This window comes from Pan paniscus, chromosome 5 (genome assembly GCF_029289425.2).
Source record: "Pan paniscus chromosome 5, NHGRI_mPanPan1-v2.0_pri, whole genome shotgun sequence".
Taxonomy (NCBI): Eukaryota; Metazoa; Chordata; class Mammalia; order Primates; family Hominidae; genus Pan; species Pan paniscus.
The window spans coordinates 158,195,822-158,211,516 of NC_073254.2; the positions used below are offsets into that span (position 1 = coordinate 158,195,822).

The 15,695-nt window shown below is 39.5% G+C and overlaps 1 protein-coding gene across 1 annotated transcript in view; it reads left to right on the plus strand.

The window, feature by feature from the left end:
• The window catches only part of ARFGEF3 (ARFGEF family member 3), a 187,463-nt gene that overhangs the window by 76,727 nt on the left and 95,041 nt on the right, over positions 1-15,695 (plus strand). The window contains exons 6-8 of the mRNA XM_034962938.3: positions 4,381-4,503; positions 8,822-8,864; positions 11,383-11,461. Of these exons, the coding sequence (XP_034818829.3) occupies positions 4,381-4,503; positions 8,822-8,864; positions 11,383-11,461 (245 nt within the window). The remainder of the gene's footprint in view (positions 1-4,380; positions 4,504-8,821; positions 8,865-11,382; positions 11,462-15,695) is intronic.

A 15,695-nucleotide genomic window follows, 5' to 3' on the forward strand; every position in this document is an offset into this window, starting at 1 on the left:
GTTGTTTGGAGTTAGAAGACACACAGACCAGTGTCTCTGCTTCAGTTTTGGACTGGTTCTCAGCCAACCTTCTGTAGACCAAGTAGGTGGCACCTGGGAAGGTGCACGAATCGATGGGTTAAGGTGTCTTAAGCCATTTTAATCTGCCAACTTAAGCCAAGAAGACCATAGAGGAGGAAGAGGCAAGTCACAATCAGATTTCTCCGGGTATGCCTGGCACTTTTAGAATTTATTTTTGAGTTGACATCCAAAAGGAAAACTAGCAAACTTCCCTACCTAACGTGGTGATCAGACTTAGACAGCTGTTTCCTAGAAATAATAAAACAACTTCAGTTCACCCCGTGTGTGTGTGTGTGTGTGTGTGTGTGGTGTGTGTTTGCATCAGCAGGACCCATTTGATGAGATGCCTCTTGCCACATACCTACCTGTTGACCTGTCTTAGGAAGGAGAGAATAAGGAATAGCCTGGCAACTGAGTTGTCAGCATGATTAATCGTGAAACTTAGACTTACAGTGAGAGCCAAGATTTTCTCTGGTTCTAATGTGTTCAAGAAGCATTTATAGTCTTCCCTACATAGAAGACATTCCTTCTGCTTTTTTATAGCTTAATCTCTGATCCTTTCTATTTTTAATCACTGTAAATTATTTTTCATCCTTATAAAAGTTTTCCAGTTGAAAATATACTAGCTCACCTCTTTATGGAACTTACTAGTATTATACATGATTTTAACAAAGCAGTGCCAATAACCCCATTCAGATGGGAAAGAGAAGGTAATTGCACAGTTCAACAAAGTGAAGGTCATATGTATTTTATAAAACTAAGCACATTTTTATTGTGGCATCTTCTTTAATATTTGTGATCCCTTTGGCCAACATATATTGAAAAATATATGTATATATATAGCTACGTTCCACTGTGCTGCTTCATAGTAAATACTTTAGTGATTTCTCCCTGGGTTTAACCTAGTATTGTTATCTATCAGTCTACTTACTCAGTGATGTAAAGCTTTTATTTCTTATGTATGGCCTGCAGACTTGTGTTTTCTTGTTCTTTTTCCTTCTACTTTTGGGGTTTATTTTGTATCATTAACCGTTTGTGTTTGCTCTCAGTTCTGTTTAGCATGTTATAAAGCTGGATGCTTACAAATCAGTGAAATGATCACAAAGTGTCCCTTATAATCTCCTCACTGCCCTGCATCTTTGTGTGTTCCCTGTGATCAGGTGCCTATAGGGCTTTTCACAGGGTATTTGACTTGGCCCTTTGAGCCTCTGGCAGAGGTGCAGGACTTAGGCTTTCCCAGTGTTGATTCTGCATAATGAAAGCAAAGAGCATGGGCAGGTAGAACCAATAATGGGCAGAATAAAAGAAGAAACTCATGAGCTCTGTCCCAGAAATTCAGCCTGCTTTTGGACATGGTATTCTCTTAGCTGCTGTGATTCAGTGTGCTCATTTAGTACTGCCCTAAGGTAGAGGAAGAAAAACATTAAAAATAGTTGGTCTTGAATACAATGAACAGGTTTAAAAATGGAAGTTCTAGTTCTATGAATCTTACTAGTTTACCAATATATTATTACAGGAAGTGTAAGAAACTTTCCTTTAGAGATGTCAAGATAGCTGAGAAAGCATTTCTTTCTGGGTACCTAAAGATAACCATGTCATCAAATACCTGGTAATTTTTATATTTAATGTGATACCTTTTTGTCATATTCAGTCTTTATACTCCCAACTTCAGCCAAATGGGCTTCTTAAATTAATACTTTTTTTAGCTGAGTAAACATGCTTACCTTTTCCCTGAATAAAATGCTTACTGCAATAAGTCATATCCAGTAGTATATGTATAGTATTAGCAACTAAACACTAAAAACGGTGCTGGCATTAAAACTAAAACAAAAATACATTAGATATTTGGAAAGTTCTTGTCTGTTTACAGCACTGCGTTATATAAAATCCAGTTCCTCATGCATGCACTTTCTTTCATGAGTCTAAAGTGAATGATGTAATTTTTTAACAGAGATTGCATAGTGGTATATTTCTCAGTATTCAAGAGAGTTTATATTAAGTGTGTAGTTCAGCTCTCAAAATAGCTCCTCTTTCATCTGTAATGCTTTTAAGGCTTAAAATTCCCCCATAAATTTAAAATGGCAGAGCTTATAGATCTTGAAGATCAACAGTTATAAAGATTTCTGGGGAAAATGTAAGATTTAAAGAAAACTGTTAAATTATGAAGTACAAATGATACACGATGGAGAGTTTGGCTTCATCAAAGTGAATCACTGCACTCATTTAGATGTATCTTCAAAGTTTTAAAACCATTTCATCACATGCAAAAGTAGAAGCATTTCAGGGTTAAAACACCTTTCAGGGGGTAGGTAGGGTCTCTGTCACCCAGACTGGAGTGGCACAATATCACGGCTCCTTGTAACCTCTACCTTCCCAGGCTCAGGTGATCCTCCCATGCCTGGAGCTGGGACTATAGGCGTGCACCACCATGCCCCGCTAATTTGTGTATTTTTTGTAGAAACAGGGTTTTGCCCCATTGCGCCCAGGCAGATCTCAAACTCTTGGGCTCAAGCGATCCAGCCACCTCAGCCTCCCAAAGTGCTAGGATTACAGGTGTGAGCCACCACATCTGGCCTAAAACACCTTTTCTTTTCTAAGCGTGCATGAATTATTGTATCTTCAAATCCACTATATCCATGGTTATTTGAGAAAATGAATTAAAAGTCATGTGCCCTAAATACTTTTATGAAAAATAAATACTTTATAACTTGCTTTTGCTTTTTAACTATGAAATTAATTAATCTAGGCCAACTTTCAAATGTAGGTTTGGGAGTTGTTGGGTTTTGTCGAGGTTGAGAAGACTGCCTTTTTTTTTTTTTCAAATACAGTTTTCAGTTTCAAATGCTCCTTTGAAATATTAACATTCAATAGGAGATAAATTAAACTTAAAAAAAAATTATGTTCACCTAGTTAATTCTGCTAGGTAAACATAGTGAGGCACAGCAGAAAGAAAAAGATAACATGAGGCCTGGCAGAAAATTCCCCAGCTTAAGCAGAAGCAGCAACAAAGATTAAAATGTAGTCTCTTGCCCATCTCAGTTGTCAATCATCAAATTAAATTTGCCATGTAGGTGAGAACCCTGGATTTTCATTGTAGATAATCTTGGAGCTATTCCTAGAAAAATAATTTAGGAAATTAAACACCTCTTTTTGTTTTCGTGTCTCTAAATATGCTTTGTAAAATTGAATGCCTTATGGAGAGAAAAAAAGGAGGCAAATTTAAAGCATGCATTTTCGTGCCCATCCTGTGGCTTTCAGAAGAATTAGAGGCAGTAAAATCTGAAAAGTCATGACTTTCAGCAGCATATTATCAAATGAGGGATTTTTTTTTTTTCTAATTGAGATTTCTCCATGTAGTAGCCACCACCGGGTCTTTTTAGGCTCAACTAGACATGGAGACTTGCAAGATCCAAATAGGCCACCCTTGGTGTTGTATTCACTTTGCAGGACACAGGACAGGAAACAGAAGCAGGACAGTGTTAGGCATTGTTATTCCTGGGGGTCCTCACAGCAGCCTAGAGAAGAACCTCTGGCTCTCAGATGACAGCATAGGTGCAAGGAGATGAGAGCCATCTCAGTGAGTGCAGTCACCTTGGTCTAGAAGCCCCATGTCCCAAATAGGACCAATGTTTCTGAAACAACTCCATTAGCAGAGTTTGCAGAGTTCCTGCAGAGGACGTGTCAATTCGAAGAGTCAGTAAACCTAGGGAAGCCCAAACCTGTGGCCACCCACCAGGTATTTATAGTTGATTCACAGTTCTCCCAATTCAGATGTAGCGTAGGAATTTGGAAACATTTTTGCCATAAGCCATGCTACCTAGTAACACAGCTGATGTCCTGCCTTTATGAAATTTCCAGAAGAACACAGCTAGAGGGTTGACCCAAGGTCAAACTCATTCATAGAGCAGGAGAAAGGGTTTTGCTAACCCTTTTCCCACACTGCACAACCTGGGAGTTAATAAATTCTGTTCTATTTCACTATGAAGGGAGCTTTTTCTGATTAATTTCCAGCCACCTGAGTTGATTCTAGATAGAATTATTTGGCACATCTAAAAATCACTAATTTGCATTCCCCTATGATGCTCAGAGGAACAGGTTGTAAGAATGGTTCCTTAGGGAAATATTACTTTTCCTATATGCTTAAAAACAAATTTCCAGGGATTTAAAATATATTTAGTTATATTTAGTAATAACCAGTCCTAAATCAGGCTGACTTTCTGTTTAAGAGGGATTTGCTATCCTCTCTGGTCAATCCCAAAGAATGTTGGTAATAAGCTGATACCTGCAGACATGTGTGTTGCTGTCTTATTTCTTTAACAGGTGTGCATTGAGACATACATAAGCAGCTGTCACCAGCGTAGCATAAACACTGCTGTGCGGGCAACTCTCAGTCAAATGCTGAGTGACTTGACTTTACAGTTACGACAGAGGCAGGAGAATACGGTGAGTCTGTGACACCCCCACGTTCATCACCTTCCTGGTGGTGTCTGTGTATCCCATGCCCCGGGGCCCCCACTGCCAGGGCTGCCTGCCTCCTGAAAACAGTAGGAAGGGCTTGCTTGTTTTAACAGAACATTTATTTGTACACATTAAGCTCTTTAGATGTTTGCCTATCTCACCCTAAAGCTTTGAGAATTGCTTTTCCTTACGGTTTCCGTGATTTTTTGAGTTATTTTAAAACTTATTTTTTAATCATTGTTTTAAAACTTCTCATACTGAAAATTTTTATTAGAAACATTGTGATACACTAACAAATATTGGAAGTAAATTTGAAATTAAGAAAAATGAATAGAATTTATTACATGCTTTGAGATTGGGTATGTTTCCCTTTGTTAACTAAAAGATGGTGGCAGGAGGCCTCCCTCACCTGCTGGGGCCTTCAGGGTGAAACTAAACTTGTCTTCTCTCTATCATCAAAGCCCACTAGAGCTTTTTGCTCTAAACTTGAACAGATTGTCTAAAGTGAGCATTCCAGGGGAAAATGTAAACATAATTGGCTCCTTGTATATATTATCTTCTGGGAATGTTAATGAGAGAGTGATTCCTCTTCAAAATTGGTGTTTTGTGTTGTTTTAAAATCTGCCTCTGTCATAATTTAGATTAAAATCCTTTTGAAATCTGCAAGGAGTGTTCTGAAATGACATTAGTTGTTTGTTCAAATGGAAAATCTCAGTTACAGCTGGGCGTGGTGGCTCACACCTGTAATCTCAGCACTTTGGGAGGCCGAGGCAGGCAGATCACCGGAGGTTAGGAGTTTGAGACCAGCCTGGCCAACATAGCGAAACCCCGTCTCTATTAAAAATCCAAAAAATTAGCCGGGTGTGGTGGTGCACACCTGTAATCCCAGCTACTTGGGAGGCTGAGGCAGGAGAATCGCTTGAACTCAGGGGGTGGAGGTTGCAGTGAGCTGCGATCATGCCCACTGCACTCTAGCCTGGGTGACTGAGTGAAACTCCATCTCAGGAAAAAAAAAAGAAAGAAAGAAAGAAAATCTCAGTTACAGTCCCAGATATCTCTGAAATTAATTTTATAAAAATTAGGATTTCTTATTTAACTTCAACTATTTTTAATTATTTTTAATTTCAATTATTTTCTAATTTTTAGAAAATCATGGAATTGAGGGGAACCTTAGAGATGATCTAGTCAAATTCTTTTTTCCTCATTTATAGATGAGAAGGTGAAACTCAGAAAGATGAAATTGAAATCTAAAATGAATGAGCTTATCAATGAAGGAGCCAGAAGTAAACCCCTGGTCTCTAGCTGACTGCCAGTGCAAGTTCTCAGTTAATATGTGCTCTGGCAGCCAGTGTTGAAAACAACACTAATCTGAAAAAACAAATATTGATTTTTTTTCTTTTCTGTTTGCTGTATCCAAAGCCCCAGTTTCTATTAAAAATTGTTTTAACTTGAGATATTTTTATTACTTTAGCTTACTGCTTGCTAAAAACAATTTTATTTATAGTAGGATTTTGGATATAGCTAGTATGGGAATATGTAGTTTAAAAGAAATTAAAATACATAAGTAGAAAATAAGAGAAAAAATTTTTAATTGAGATAAATCTAAGATGTTGAGAAATCTTATAATATACACTCATTTCATCCATGCTAAATGGCAATATGATCAAACACTATATTAATATCCTAATATTTTACATCATTTAAATCAAACTTTGTAATTTCAAAGTGCTTTCAATTATATGAGTTCATTTAATCTTATTTTAAAATTTTTAAGTAGGAGAGTATTAGGTTTCCAGTCAAATATCCCAGCCTTTTAGCTCATACTGCTCTTCCATAAGAATGGCAAAGGTATGGCTGTGGAGGTGCAGGTGATACTGTAGAGGCTGTCTGTCTCCATCCTGGGTATTATGTGGCTAAACAGCCTTCTGGTCCTGCTCATCACGGACCATCTGGACTCACCCCAACCGGAGGCAAGATCTCAAATTAGGTGGAAAATTGGTGTTTCCTGTTATTTCCTTTCTATTACTCATGCGGTCCCTGGAGATGTGATTCCATGTCCCAGAAAACATAGGTCTCAGGGTGCTGGTATTTGAAGCATTTGTGATGTCCAATGGAGGGAGACGTAAGTTTTGCCGCATAAGAATTTAGGTATTTTTTTTAAAGCTCTTAAAGTGGAATCATCTATAGGAATGGAGTGGTTTGCTCTAAAGAGGCCATGTATTCCCCTGGGAAACACTGAGCATTACCTGGGGAAGATGTGTATATTTTCTAGCACGGCCTATCACTGTGCAAAAGAAAATTTTTAAAATCTTAGGACCCCCAAATTTTTTATGCCAAAGGGAAGGTTAAGCCTGGAGGCAGAGTCACGTAACACCCTCTTCCGAATGAGATGCTGCTACTAGCGTTATGCATTAGCCAGACCACCTCAGAAGGGTAAAAGGCCTCAAGCATATCCAAATGACTGCCCCCACAGATCACTCTTAAGTCAAATCTTTGCTGGCCTCCCGTAAACAAGGACATGCCTATTGTAACTTTAGATCCGCAATCTAGGTCTAGCGCCTAAAACTAAAATCTGTTTGATTCCACACTGATAAAGTTGATTACAAGCCCATCTTCCCAGGTGCAGAATAAAGGCAAGATCCATCACTCCTCTATCTACCCAGAGATATCTGCATAATTGATTCTTCCGTTACTCCCATTTTTTTCTTCAAACATTCACCTTATGTAAAATTTAGATTTACTGGGCACTAAGTAAAATCTCACAAGCATGTAACCATTCGCGTTACTGCCTACCTGCCCTTCTTCCTACATGCCTTCCCCCTTCCTTTAAGGAAATGTAGAAACCTCCTGAAATGTAAAACCTCCTGAAAGCCTCTTCAGAAAAACAGCCACAGGTGCAGACAGCCACAGGTGTGTCAGCAGCTCACACTTTTCCCGGGCGTGCCCTAAAGCTGGCTTAATAAAACTCAATTGATTGAGATACTTGCCTCAGTCACTCATTTCAGTTATTAACTGGAAAGACATCATAGGCCACCTCAAAATTAGGAAGGTTAAATGCAGTGGAAAGAAAATAAATAATGTAGAATGCCAAAATCACCAGCAGGATGTGTATCTTCAACCTAATAAATGTTTATCCCCAGCTGCATGCCAGGACAGACGATAATTTTGATTTTGTATCGTCACAAATCCTACATATTATCCAGCTTTATTATTGAATTATTTTAGGTAACCTAAGCTATTGTTAAGTTGTAAGTTACTAATTTCAAAAAGTAAAGTTGCTACATTTAAATATTTGGGGCTGAAAGGTGGAAGGATTCTCCTACCCTTAAATATGACTTAAATGTGCTTCCTCCGGAGTGTTGTTCTCAACTTGACTTTAGCCATTCTGAGCTGTAGATACTGACATAACATTTCGCAAAAGTTGTTGTGGAAGCAACTGAGCTTGCAAATTAATGAGCAGAGAATGGTAGAAATGCGTGCCTGTAGCAAGTTTAAAAATTAAATCAGCACCATGGGATGAGTTACGTGTCCGGTAATTAGTTGGCATGAAAATACTTCCGGATTATCTCTTGGTGCAAAGAGGTAAGGAGAATAAAGTGCCACCTTCCTAGTCTCTTCTCAGTAGTCACTGAGTTATCCCTGCAATGGGAAGTAAGTCTGATTATTTGTAAATGTCTTTTCCTTCCTATTTTCCCTTCCCTCACAGTTCTGTCTCTGCCGTCATAGTTCTGGATGTACCTAGCCAAGAGCAGCTGGCTAGGTACAGTTAAAATGCTCCCCATCAAATACAAAGATGGAGATTCTGACCAGTGGTTATCTTTGGACCTGTATTTTGAAGTCCAGGAACCTAATCCTTCTTATGGCCAAGAGTCTGTGTTTATTAGGGGCCACGCACAGTATCAGCTGTAGCCTTGGAATAGGTTGTTCTCTGTGCGAAATTAACTCACCTCTTCAGGCAGGCATTGCCCCAGGTCACAGCCCAGCATCTTGGAATCCTGCGAGTTTAAGTGCACCACAGGGTTTAAACTTCCAGGAAGTGTCCACGCAAGAGTGTCCACACAAATGTGAATGAATTATTTGGGGAACTGATAAGCTCAATTCCAGAGATCATAATCTGTCTCATAAACACCATGAATAATGAAACGCTCTCAAGAGCTGGTGGGTAGGGGGTGGGCTCAGGCAAGGTAGCTGAGCCTAGGGCACCCCAGAAGCCATTTTGTTTCCTAGAATTTTCCCATTGTCAAAGAGTCAAGATTTTTCTTGCCTGAATCTCCTAATTGTGTGTGTGTATCTCCCTTACTAGATAATTGAAAACCGAGATGTCCCACAGGATTTCGGGAATCAAGGTATTGCATTTGATTTGTACTAGTTCAGTTTTTAAAGCAGGTGTGAGAATGCCTACTGTGTGCTTAGAGTGAGGGGTACAAAGATGTCTAGGAGCTCTCGGTTGTTTTACCGTTCTCTTGGAGGTTGTGCTTGGCTTTGCCTTAGGTGGCATTATTTAATCAGCTGTTGTCTTCCTTCTGTTCCTACATTCACTTATGCCAACCACACCTGTTCCTGATCCAACTACCTGAGGGAAATTAACGCTTCACATACCTCTCATTTGGAGGCGGGCTTTGTTAGTTACTTCATTCTCCATGAAGTCCGGTTTAATTGCTAACATGAGAATAACTAGATAGAAGATTATAGAAACCTGATTGGCATACAGTGTTATTGCACCAGAATTGTGTTTGTCAAATACCAATTTTTTGACATGAATGATGAGTCATCTCACAGGGCCTCTTGCAGACAGCCCAATTTAAAGGTCAGCTGAAATCAAGTTAAGGAACTTTCATTCTGACCCACAGGAAAAGAAAAAATATAGAAGTCCACATATATAACTAACCAGCAATTTAATTTTTAAAAACAGGTTTGATAATATTGTTTTCTGAAAGTATGCAAAAATATCTGATTAAAAAATTGAAATTTAGACTTTGTTCAGTAATTTTTTAAATACTGCAAAAATCTGCTTTTCTATTATATGTGCCAGTTAATAATAGTGAGAAGGAGATGGAGGTGAGGAGGAGGGAAAAAAAAAGGGAGAGAATGAAAAGGAGAGAAACAGCTTAACAGCTGCAATTAGGAGAGGAAGAGTATTTGAAAGAAATGAAAAAGAGACATCCCTTAAGTCACATTCTAAAGCATCACTAGAGTTGTTTCACTAGAGTATTGTTTCAGTCCCATGATGCCACATTCTTGGGCCACGGACTGGAAGGTGCCCTTTTCAGTTGGATGCTCTCAGTGACGTGCGCTAAGATGTTCCATCTTCCTTTCCTCTTTTTGGCTATGGTGTTCTCATAAAGGCTTCACTTTAATGTAGGATGATTTTATAAACTAAAAAAAGGGGGTCTGCGACTTCTTGGTCAAGGATACATCTCTAAAAAATATAGTAGTAAAAAATTGACAGAGGGACTCATTTGGCGTTTGTCTAAAATTGAGCTTAAGGACTACTTGTGTGGGTTTTATTAAACTATGTTTTATCATTGTAGCTTATTTCTTCTTTTTTATTGCTGCACTTAAGATCTTAATTCTGAGGACCAGCCATTTATTTCTCTTTCCCTGCCTTCCTCCAACTTTACTTTCTCTCTTACACATTTGCCATTTTCTCTCCATCTTCCTTGACGTACCGTCATCATTCATTTATACATTCATCAGATACTTAGAGCCACATTTGTAAAGACGTTTACAGGTTTTTATTTTAGAAAACAAATGCTTCCACTTACTATTTCATGTAGCCTGACAGTTCTGTGAAATTGGTATTATTTATCCCATTTTTGCCAGAAGAAAAACTGAAGTTTGCCCAAGCTCACACAATCAGCAGTTTTTGATATGTAGTTGAACAGATTCCAGATTTCAGCCTTTTTCCCACTATGCTTCTGTGGGAGTTTTGGTTCTAATTTCTGGAAACTAGAACACATTTAGAGGGAAATTTTATTTTTCTGACATTGACTGTTGCTTCAGTATCAACAAAGACCATGTGCCCTGCAGATACTCAACAAATAAAGTAGGTAAAGATTTGGCTAAATTATTTCGCCCCATTTTTCTCTGATTTCTTAGTTCTAAAGCCCATCTTTTCCCATGCTACCTTATTTTATCTCTCTGTGATACCATTCTAAACAGCTCAGAAGACCCAGAAATTCAAGGGTCAGAATAAGGAATACACACGTAGACCACTGGCCTAAATATTAAGAAAATTCTTGTCCATCAAGATGTTTTTGAAATTACTAAATTTCCCTTTGTTAACTGTGAGTGATTTTTATTAATAAGAAACAATCTATTTTCTTTCTGGACTATCTTTTTAGTGTTTTGCTTTAGAAAGAATAATTATAAGCCAGGCGCGGTGGTTCATGTCTGTAATCCCAACACTTTGGGAGGCCGAGGTGGGTGGATCACCTGAGGTCAGGAGTTCAAGACTAGCCTGGCCAACATAGTGAAACCTGTCTCGACTAAAAATACAAAAAATTAGCTGGGTGTGGTGGCAGGCGCCTGTAATCCCAGCTACTTAGGAGGCTGAGGCAGGAGAATCACTTGAACTTGGGAGGTGGAGGTTGCAGTGAGCCAAGATTGTGCCACTGCACTCCAGCCTGGGTGACAGAGTGAGGCTCTGTCTCCAAAAAATAAACAAACAAACAAAAGAATAATCACACTTAATTCTTATCATTTCTGTGATCATCACTTTGGTGGCCTAAGGGCTTCTCCACATCTGAAAATCATCTTTTCAGTCTCAAAAACCATCTAAAGTAGAGGATGGGAAGGATGGTTCAGGGAGCTCGTCGTGCCCCCTGTCGATGTCTCATGCCTGTAACCTCCTCTGTTTTGAAGGGTCAACAGTAGAGTCCCTCTGTGATGATGTTGTCTCTGTACTCACCGTCCTGTGTGAGAAGCTGCAAGCCGCCATAAAGTAAGTGCCCTAACCACTGCCGCTTTTCTTTACCAGTGGTCTACTTCTGAAATAACCTTTGTCTGCAGCATCACTTCAAATTATGGATTGTAAGATTATAGGGACAATAGTTTCCCCCCTCCACACCCTAAACACTGGTATTTACTAAGGAATATATTCTGAAATTTGGTGCAGTTCAAATAACCAAATACCATTACTAGAGTATATAACTTTCTGATGTGACAATGGGAAGATGATACCTTACAGAGAACAATTGCTTCATGGAGCATGAAGCTGAGTGGGAAGAATCCTGGGCTGAGTGCTGGTTGGTATGAGAGCCAGTCCTGTCTCAGCCAGATCTCAGCTGTGTCCAGGTGCCTGACTCTTCTCATCAAACCATGCTGCCCTTTCTTCCTCTACCAAATGACAGCGTTGGACTGTGTTCTATTTCTTCTAACATTCCAGAGCCTATGAGCTCACACGACTGTCTTTAAAAAGAGCATGGTACTCTTTTACTTTTGTTTTGTTTTGTTTTGCGTATCAGCTTAATCAATATCTGAGTTCACTTAGGTGATGCCTGCTGCTCCATCTTTCCGTGCAGTCATTAACAAGACAACCTATGCACCTGTAGTAAAGCCAAATCATAAAACACCAGACTTTCAACATGGGGCGAAAGGTCTCCACCAGCTACATATGTCATGAATTGCAAAATTCTACAACACATTACAATTCTGAAGTGTCCTTTGAATTATGAAAGACATTAAACTATCATTCATTGGTAACTAGGACATCTGATAATGCAGAAAACTCACTTGTTGAATTTTAAATGCGGTAATGAGTTGGGAGAAATAGTCTAGTTGTAGGCAAGAATGAGGACTCTCACTTTGCTGGAAACATTGCAGAAACTCATTTTGTTATTTGTTTTGCTTTTGGTTTCTCAGAAATTTAGGATTTTTTAAAGCTAAGCATGGAATTACTCTTAAAAGTTGTTGCCAAATGGTTTCTTCATCAATTCTTCTGTTGTTCCTGTAAGTCACCTCTATATTTTGACCAAAGTAAGCTCTCTTTATTGAGGCACTTCAAGGTCAAATAGAAAATAAAATAGTGGTACCAGGGTTGGGGTAGGGGAGAGGAAACGGGGAGATATAAGGCAAAGGATTCAAAGTAGCAAATGTGTAGGTTGAATAAGTCTAAAGATCAAATGTACAACTTGGGGATTATAGTTATTAATAGTGTATTGTATTCAGGATTTTTGCTAAATGAGTAGCTTACAGCTGCTCTTGCCACTGGGATGTGGATGGGTAGTGGGAGGAAATGAGTAACTGTGTGAGATGATGGATATGTTAATTTGTTTCACTATAGTAACCATTTTACTATATATATAAATCCTATAACATCATGTTGTAAACCTTAAATATGCACAATAAAGTTTATTTTTAAAAATGAAAAAGCCTATATAATACATGGATAGTACAAACCAAAAAGAAATAGCACTTAACTTTTTCCCTACCCCCACCCTCAAATTTCTCCCAACCCTTGACCCTGGCAGGCTAGGCAGACAGCAGGTCTGGGCTTCCCCTTGCTCAGGAGGGCTGAGTCCTACAGCAGATGGATGTAAATAGTTCCTGCTGTACCCTGCTTAGGTGCCCATCTTTCCTGACCATGGCGTGTTGGAACAGTGGAGCTGGCACTCAGATTACCATCCTAACTGAGGGCTCTAGCACCAACTGCAGCGACCCCATCTGTAAGGCCCCTATGCCACCTGCTTTGCTTGGGACAGTCCCAGATTTTACCTGTTGTGTAATAATTATAATTACCCTCCTTCACTCTCAAAGGTGTTCTGGTTTGGATAGGTCATGTGTTCACTCTACCCATCAATGACCAGAGGTCTGATCTCTTCTAGTGCTAAGTCCTCATCCCCGTCCAGTTCCCCTCCATCATAACACAGACAGCTGGTATAGCAGAGTTGGAATATGTTTCTATTGGCATATTTTCTCCTAAGACCCAATCAAGAGTGGTATTTAATCACTATTGGCTCAACTACATTATCTTTGTTGGATTACCTGGGTTAAAACCCACGCTTTGCCCCTTACTGGCATGTGACTTTGGACAAAGATCTGAACCACCCCAAGTCTGTGTATCCTATAAAATAATTAATAGACTATTTCTTATGATAATTACTATAATATTGTATAGAATATAATATCAGTCATATAAAACGCATTCATGTTTTTGTAAGATTGAGTGAGAAAATTCACTTAAAAGACTGGGAATGCCCATCAGCCAAAGAGCTCCAGGAACACCTGAAGTTAACAGGATTCATTTTAGTAACTTCTTATATGAGAGAGCCTGTCCACCATGGGAAACCACAGGACAGTAAAAGGGTGTTAGGAGGGGTTGTTATAGGATTTTAACGTGAGTTAGGTGACTTAGAATGGGTTAAAAATTGAGCGTTCTGTTCAAAGATTGGGTGCTGTCAGAAAGTAGGCGCAATTCTAGCACTGGGCATCTTAAGTTTTTCTAGCAGACAGGATGAACAGATGGGAGCTAGAGTTGTCATAGAAGAAGAAGTGGGAGTCAGTCATAGGGGAGAGGGACATTTGTTCATTTTTGTGGTCATATAGAGCCCTTTTAAAAAAGAAGACCTCTGTTCAGGCATGGCCGCTGATTGGCTTTCATCCTGTTCCAGCGCAGTCCTGGTGAGTCCTCATCTGATATTAACCCTGTGAACTTGTTTGTGTTCACCAGGGGACGCCACAGCCTCGCCGGTGGCAGCCAGGTACTTCCAGCTGTCGGGGGTGCTTCTCCCTTACCCCTGCTCCACCCCCAGGTCCTAGCATTGGCAGGGAATAGAACGAAGACCACCAGAACTACAAAAAATATAAAGACTGTATTTGTTACTTCACAAGCAAGGGAAAACTAATTAGCTAAACTTTTTTTCTGAGTAGTTTTCTAAGGGAAAAATCTGGAGTTTTTAAGTGCTAGAAACGTGGGAGAGGCTCATGGTAATTATGCCAGTTAGTAATTAAAACCTAGCTAGAGGTCAGGAGTTCGAGACCAGCCTGGCCAACATGGTGAAACCCCATCTCTACTAAAAATACAAAAAATTAACCAGGCGTGGTGGCAGGTGCCTGTAATCCCAGCTACTAGGGGGGCTGAGGCAGGAGAATCGCTTGAACCAGGGAGGCAGAGGTTGCATGAGCTGAGACTGCGCCATTGCACTCCAGCCTAGGCAACAAGAGCAAAACTCCGAAATAAATAAATAAATAAATAAATAAAATAAGTCCCCTAGCCAGCAGGATAAGGCAGAATGAGTCTGTAGGCCCAACATGGATAGGCTTAAAACATACCATTGTTCCTTAGTCAGAAAAGAGTCTTAGAGTAGGTCCAGTGAATGCCTGGCATTCTGGGGTTCAAGTTCACGGTTCTTTAAACCTGGATGGTTCCAGCCACCCAGGAACCCCCATCAGCTCCAGGAATCCCTCTCATGTAGTAAATATTTGACATACATTTGCTTTAAACTGGTTTGTTTGCTTTTAGAATAGTTGCTGCTAATTCTAGTCATCACATAGTTAAGAACACTGGGCTGTGTACATCAGAAATTTGACTGTAGATTGTTAGGAAAATGCATTGTACAAACAAACATTGCAAATGCACACACATACATATTAGAAACTAAAGATTGTAGATTTCAATCAGTCACTGAAAAACAAAGCATTTCTTAACCACATGACTTAAGAATAGGTATTTTGTTTTTGTTTTGTTATTATTATTTTTATTTTTTGAGACAGTCTCACTCTGTCGCCCAGGCTGGAGTGCAGAGGCGTGATCTGGGCTCACTGCAACTTCCACCTCCTGGGTTCAAACAATTCTCCTGCTTCAGCCTCCTGAGTAGCTGGGACTACAGGCATGCGCCACCACACCCAGCTAATTTTTTATATTTTTGGTAGAGGCGAGGTTTCACCATGTTGGCTAGGCTGGTCTCTTGGTGGCTAACTTCTGTAGTCCCAGCACTTTGGGAGGCCCAGGTGGGTGGATCACTTGAGGTCAGGAGTTTGAGAATAGGTTTTAAATGGAGAAAATAATTCATGTGCATATGTTTCTAGGATTTCTCTTTGTACATTGGATCAAAGATGGCTTTAGGCATGTTATTTTAGAGCTTAATGATTTTGTAGGATTCTCAGTCTTGTTTGATTTTCCAGTACAATTCCCCTGGTCATAGTTCTGCCTCTAGAAATTGATTGCTTTGTATGAT